At 39.9% G+C, this 7,583-nt stretch overlaps 1 protein-coding gene across 1 annotated transcript in view; it reads right to left on the bottom strand.

The window, feature by feature from the left end:
- The window catches only part of LOC104413857 (adenylate cyclase type 5-like), a gene marked incomplete at its 5' end in the record, with an annotated part of 214,124 nt that overhangs the window by 88,004 nt on the left and 118,537 nt on the right, over window positions 1-7,583 (bottom strand). Inside the window, 1 exon segment of the mRNA XM_010024968.1 lies at window positions 2,167-2,316. Within this exon segment, the coding sequence (XP_010023270.1) occupies window positions 2,167-2,316 (150 nt within the window).

Here is a 7,583-nt window from a genome sequence, read left to right as displayed (position 1 = left end):
CCTTATTTGAAGACTGGCTCTCCCAGATGCGGGCTGAGCTGCCCTTATTTGTGTCTGCTGTCACCTCAATGTTATCTCAGTATGTTATGCATAAGGATACAACTGAACTGAACCTGGAGATCAAGGTCAGTGAAAGTTGTAGCAGCGAATCGTCTTAGTAGGATTCCCCCTGCTGTGAGGACCCATTGTTACTGCTGGAAGTACTGGAGAGTACTGTAAGTGACTGGCTTTGACCCATGTTTTTCTGATGTCCTGGCTTTCTTCTGTATGGTATAGTACTTTCTGGAGAGGGGGAGAAGAAAAATGCATAAAGCTAGGGCATTTCTCAGGGCTTTTTTCATTAACTGCTTCTGACACAGAAGCACCTAAATCTGGAACAGCAGACGCACACGGTAGTGTGTGCTTGCAGCCCAGAAAGCCAACCGTATCCTGGGCTGCATCAAAAGAAACATGACCAGCAGGTCAAAGGAGGTGATCCTGCCCCTCTACTCTGCTCTTCTGAGACCTCACTTGGAGTATTGTGTCCAGTTCTGGTGTCCTCAACATAAAAAGGATATGGAACTGCTGGAGCAAGTCCAGAGGAGGGCCACGAGGATGATAAGAGGACTGGAGCACCTCCCTTATGAAGACAGGCTCAGAAAGTTGGGGCTGTTAAGCCTGGAGAAGAGAAGACTGCGTGGAGACCTCGTAGCAGCCTTCTAATATCTGAAGGGGGCCTACAAGGATGCTGGGGAGGGACTCTTCATTAGGGATTGTAGTGGTAGGACAAGGGGTAACGGGTTCAAACTTAAACAGGGGAAGTTTAAATTAGGTATAAGGAAGAAGTTCTTTACAGTGAGGGTGGTGAGGCACTGGAATGGGTTGCCCAAGGAAGTTGTGAATGCTCCAACCCTGGCAGTGTTCAAGGTCAGGTTGGACAGAGCCTTCGGCGACATGGTTTAGTGCGAGGTGTCCCTGCCCATGGCAGGAGGGTTGGAACTAGATGACCTTTCCAACCCAAACCATTCTATGATTCTATGATTCTATAAGCATTTGAGCCATGCCTCCCTCTCAGCAGGGAGGACAGAGTTGTAATCAGTAAGTATTCTCTTGGCTCAATCCTTTCCTCCGTTTAAAGGTGTGGAAGGAGGAGCAGCTGCTCATTTAATCTTTCTGAGACTACATTCATTTCCAAGCAAAAAGGAGCCTTGAGCATGAATCTTTACATACTAGATGCTACATAGTACACATACTAGCAAAATAAAAAATGTACAAGTTATTTCACAGTATGGGTTGAACAGCAAGTATGCCAACCAGAAGTACCTCATGAAACAGTGCCAAAAGACAAATCCGTAGATGCAGATGGGCTGAGACATGAAGAAAAATTAAGCTATGTTGCCACAGAGTCGCAAAGACACTACAGTTGATTCATTCCCCTGACCTCTTCTCCAAAGCCGCAACAAGCTACAAAATATCTCCCAAGGGAAGAGTGGAAGCCCTATTTTATGATTAATTTCAAATTGGACTGGACAAACCATTATGAATTGTACTGCAGGGCAGAGATGTGTGTTAGCAAGCAAATAGTCAAGCTGCCCCTAAAGGTCTTTTGTATCTAATTCTGGGGACGCAAGAGTTTCATTGCAAGAAAACCCACAAATAAATTAGGGGAGTTGATATGCTTGGTACCTGTGATAACTAGCTTGTGTGCTTGCAGCGACAGGTCTTTTTACAGCAAAAATTATTGAAGTTGGTGATGAATCTTACTCTTTTTACAAATAAAATTCTCTTGAGGCTTATAAGGTATACAGAAGTGTGTAAGCAGGTAGGAACCTTTGGGAAAGGCAGAAAGAGGACCTTTTTGGAAGCACTGAGGGACAGAATGTCCTGTCAATGATTTTTAACCTTTCATTTCTGAAACCTGCCTTACAGCTACCTGCATTCTATGTAATTTTAATCTGCAGAGCATAGAGCACAGGGTTTGTTGATGTTTGTGAAGAAGTCCATCATGGTATTGGGGAAGAAATACTCCCCTGAACAACCTTTCAAACCTTTAAAAACCCTGCCCTCTACCGTCAGCGTATTCTTACTTGGATTAGTCAAGAAATAAGAGGCCCGCAAATCCCATCCAATTTGCATGCTATTTCTGCTGCAGCAACTTCATTTCTTATTTCCCACTCTTGCTCTTACCTGCTGCTGGTTTTCTCTTTGAGAATGCAGCCTGGCTTGTATGCATTCCCTGGTCTCCTGGAAAGCCTGTCTTTGGGACACCTCTGCTGGGTAGTGGGTACACACGCCTACAATGTTTGTACAGGAGAAGATGAGAACATTGGAGACCAGCTGAAACAAAAGAAACAAAAAAGAGAAAAATACTTCGTTACACTTTGGAAACTTGCCATCAGTAACAAAGCACCTGCCAGAACCCAGCCCCTTCCAGGAATCCTTAATCCAAGCCACGTTTAAACCTCATGCTCTTAATTCCAGTGTATTTTACCTCTCTAGGCTTTAAAATACAAAATATCCATATTTGGCCTCAAATATATGTTCTTTACATTGCATATAACTACACTGGTAAAAAATACAGATTTCACTGGTAATTCTGTAATCTTGCTTTTGGTAATCCAGTATTTTAGAACTATTGTGACAAATAGCTATCTAAAAATGCATTATTGCTCTGTCAGCTAAAAGTCAACTAAGACTTGTGCAGACAGATCTGGCAGAAGAACACAAGTATTTCCACGTTTGTCTACCTATATATCTGGCTTGAAAACATACCAAAGACGCATTAAGCCATTATTTTGATAAGTCTGAAGCATATTTATACTGGACAAACACGAAGGAAAAGCTGCATCACTCTTCTGCTCTCACTTGGGTTATATTTTGTAAGGAATCAATCACATAACTTCTGCTGAAAACTAGTGTTGCAACCTTCTGTTTCCCAACCATTTTTTTATTAAAAAGGAATAAAAAATATCCATGCCCACCGGTGGCATTTGGTTCATGCAAAATGTTCAAAACCGATTCTGACAGTATCATGTAAACATTTCCCTTGACAGAGGTTAGTCACAGCATAATTTTTTGAGAGTTGCACAAGCAATGCTGGACTTCCCTTGAGGACAGACTTATTTGAAATCTCTCTCATCTCTTCTAGAGGGAAAGACTGTCAGACCTGAAAGATTTTAAAAATAGACATCTTTGGTCTATTCCCTAATGAGTCCAAACATACCCTTTGCCTTTACTACTTTTTACTGCAGAATAAAAAAAATAAAAAATAAAAAATTTCCAGACCAGTCCGTTCCCTGAAAATACATGACCAGGCTCCGAAGGACAGGAGGGGTATAGGGCACCCCTCAACCCCTCAGCTCAGCAGGGGTGCTCAGGACTCCCCAGACAAACTTGGTCACTGTGCGGGAGAGAGAAGCTACCCCCCTTTCTCCCCTGCTACATCCTGAGAGTAACAACCTCTCCAAGAAATCCCACTAGGATTACTCTAACTCTTTGGTTATATCCACATGCTAAGGACAGCAACAATTATTTTATTAACAACTCTACCTTGAAAGAGGATTTAGGCAGAAAAAAATCTCATCTTTCAGCTCAAAATGAGCAACACCTTAAGTTACAGCCATCTGCGGGACTTTTCTCTGTGGATTGCTGCTAGTAGATGGCAAAGCTCCAACTTCCCAAGCTCCTGCACTGAAGTGTGGCATTTTGGGCTATGCCGCTGCAGTGAGCTCCCACACTTAGATATCATACTACAGCACAATAACCTGCAGGTTACAGATACCCACTGGTGATCATAACCACTGCCAGCTCTATGCATTTGTAAATAACTGGTTTCTAAGGAGGAAACAATACTCATCCCCTACAGATTGCTCCCTCCTTCCGAAGCGTCCACCCTTCACACCAGAGATAGGGCTATTGAAGGTGCAGGTCAAACACATGAATATGAAATAAGCCCTGATCCTAAGCTCACACATTCCCTTCACAATTATAGTCTAGCTCAGCTTTTTCTAAAGCTGGCTGGATTCTGCCAGATCCAAGGTCCTCCATCTCTCCCTCAACCTGATCATACACCAGCCAACTTCCACCTAGACCCTTCCCAGTTACCCTAACCCACTGCTTCATCCAATGGGCATTTGATGGTATTTTTTGCTCACAATGATAATTTTTAAGGATGAAAAATGTGCCCATCGTATAAAACCCATTAGTGCTTCTTATAGTGAAGAAACGTCTTAGGGAGCTAAAATAGGGTTTTCCTAGGAGTAACTTTGATTCCTGCTCTACAGATGCACTGATTGCAACTCATAGCCTATAAACAACACATCTATAAGTTCAACATAGATAATACAGGCTCAAAGGAGTTAACACTAAACAGCATCTTTTGCATGGCTGGATTAAAACAGGACTCCCAGGTCCTCTCTATTGGAGATATCCTATTGGAGATATCCAGTAGTGCAGAAAGTGTAAAATTTGTCTGGGCATATAAAGCAGCACAAGCACACATCATATATCTGGAATGGACAAAACTGAGGGCACAGAATATTGTAAGGAAATATGCAGCTTTACATTTTAATCCTGAGACTTTAAGACCTCATTTCACTTACCATCAATAGCATAAATGCAAAACAAACTCCCCAAAACAGTGACTCAACTCTTGCATCAAGAGCAGGAGACAGCATGTGGTTTAGATGGCAGGCAACTTATCAACTTAACCAAGCAGAAAAGAAGAACACCTCAGTCCTGAAGGCAAGCTCTTTTTGGGTATATCTCAGTGCCAACAGAAGGTTCCCCCCAGTGGGGCCCACCCACGAAGATACTGTTGTCATGTTGATACCTTAAATAGCCAAGCTGCACAGTTCAAGACACACGATTCATATTGTGCATGGAGACCAACATAGTCAAAGGGGAGTACAAAAAACATCATCAGGCTTGACATTATTGGTTACATTTGTGGAATGCAAAGCAATTCAACTTTTCGGCACTCACTGACATCACTTGACATAAGCCCAAGGGACTCTGCAGACTGATTTACAAGACGGACTCAGTGACCATGCTTCATCAAGTAGGAACAAAAACTATATTGCAATGTAAGCTCTAAGTAGCAGGGGAAAGACAACCATATTTATTCTGTTAAGCAGTAGCTCATTTAATTCACAGTTTGGCATCTTTGCAGCACCCTGAAACATAAAGGAAGAAATTACAGTGTAATGTTTAAAGTATCAGAGATCTGCAGAGATTTAAAACTGAAGCTCCTATTATTTGCAGCAACACTTGTTATGTGAGCAAAAGCATTTTGTTCAATCTCTTCCTTCACAGGTATTAAAAAATACAAAAAAGAAAAAAATAATAAAAAAATTCTAATCTCGTTAATTTTTTCACAGTCCTCTGTCTTAATAAAATAAAATTTATATCCTATTTGCCAAATGGTACTACTTGCTTATCAGCTTCCTTGCCATTTTGCTATGGTAACCAGCTTCAGTCCCACGAGGAAAGAGATGATGTAGATATTAAAAACTGATTCCCTAAGCTCCATGGCCTGAAAGGTAAAAACATATTATGGCAACAATTTCAGACAATCTGTGCTTGAAGAACTGTTCATGGCAATGGGAATAATATAGTTGTCTATTTTGTAGTTGATTTCCTTCCCCTGCCTAGCTAGAGATTTAGCTAAGAAGATTCCTACCCTTTTGATTTTGAAAAATAATAAGTTATAGAAGACTATTTCACTTACATATAACTCCTAGATATGCTATTAAACCTGTCTGCAGTATTGCCATATTTGAGTATTTCATAAACTAACACATTTATTTTTACAGCATCTGCATGTGGCAGAGAACTGCTATTATTCTGGTGTTACAAGGCAGAGTTCTTTAAAGGTGATTCAGTACCCAAGGAAAGCTATGTACTATGAGCAGTTTTCAAAAATCACTTCACAGTCCTACTGAAATAATAGATCACTCAATCTCACACAACAAAACACCAGTTTCTAGTCACTTTGATTTCATTGCACAAACAGAGCACAGCAATACTTCTGTTGAATCTCCTGCAGGAAACTGTTTTCAGTAGGGAATAAAGAGAGATACGGAAATAGTTTAGTTCCACATGTTCTAGGAGTTATGAAAACCTGGTATTACAAAATCAAAATTGAGAGCTAAATTTGGCCTGATGCTATTGTTACAAAATTGATTTTTTGGGCGTTTCAGGCCAGGCCTAGGAAGAACTGGAATGGTTCAGTGACCAAGGGAGAGCCTCCAGACCACCATAAGCAGAAGTCTCGGCTTGCACCAATATTGCCATGCTTCTCCCTGCTGTGTTTCTATTCGATTATTCTTCAAACAGCAGATGCTATTTAAAATGTAATTAAGAGACAACAACATGCTTGAGAGGGATAGTGTCATGATAAAATGTTAGTTCCCTACCTCTGCCAGAGCAAACAAGGCTGGCTACTGACATGAAAGGTGTGCCATATTCCTCAGAATATCATGGTTTATTATAAAAATCAAAGCTTCTGTTTCTGGCAAGTTACTCTGCTTTGGTCTACTTGTCTTGCAGAGGTTCAGGATTATTTCTGTTTTGAGATCACAGCACTAGGCTATTGCATGTTAGTTTCTAACACCACTAATAATATTTTGGTTTTCGATTTAGTTTTTATTTAAATCAAAATAATGGTTTGATATTTTCAGAAAGTCCTGGTTGTGAAAACAACTGAAACTGTCACAAGGAGAAGGAAAGCACATACATGGAGATTAAAAAGTCATGCAAAACAATCTAGAGCAAATAACAAACTATATCCCTTCTTTCCAGAGTGTAACATTGTTCTGACTCTGCTTTCCAGTTCTCATGATTCAGCAGCAATTTTCTGTTAAAGTGATTATCCATGCAAAAGCTAGGTTAAAAGCAAGTAACAACTGAGACTACATTTGATAGTGGCTGTATACTGACTTGGACAGATTGGTCCAATTATTAATTGCAAGGACAAACATTGAAATTAGCTTTACTTTTGAGAGTTCCTTTTTTATCCATGAAAAATCATTATAAGCTCTTCAATATTTATCTGCAACCATGTAAGAACAAAAACGTAACAAACTACCAAGATATTTCTACAGCACGTATGCATGCAATCCTGAATTGGAGTACAGATAAATTCTAAAGATAAAATCACAGACATTATGAAAAAAAAAAATAACAAAAAAAATGTTGCTGTTCTTTAAACGCTTTCCCTGAATAGCACTTAACCCTCTATTGCCTCTTTATATACTATCTAATAAAAAAATTGGAGCAGCTACAGAGCCAAAGGCATAGTGAAAATTAAAATGAAAGACAACATCAGCTGGCTCCAAGATGAAATTACTCATGTATTTGTGCTGTATATACAACAACATCTTTCATTTCCCAGAGCTACAACTAGCAGATTACTAAGACAGAGAAACCTTCTGGATTATGCTAGAAAGATAATTGAACAGTTAGAGTCACATGGTCTTCTCCCAGTATTTGAACAGTAAAGAACAGAGTAAGTACTAGTGAAGAAATTAGAAGGAATATTTTATTTTAAACATGACAAGTATTTTTACTGAATATTGAGAAATAACTGCAACAACAAAAGATTG

The sequence above is a fragment of the Nestor notabilis genome, unplaced genomic scaffold (assembly GCF_000696875.1).
Source record: "Nestor notabilis isolate BGI_N333 unplaced genomic scaffold, ASM69687v1 scaffold15392, whole genome shotgun sequence".
Classification (NCBI taxonomy): domain Eukaryota; kingdom Metazoa; phylum Chordata; class Aves; order Psittaciformes; family Psittacidae; genus Nestor; species Nestor notabilis.
This window is presented reverse-complemented; position numbering and strand designations above follow the sequence as displayed.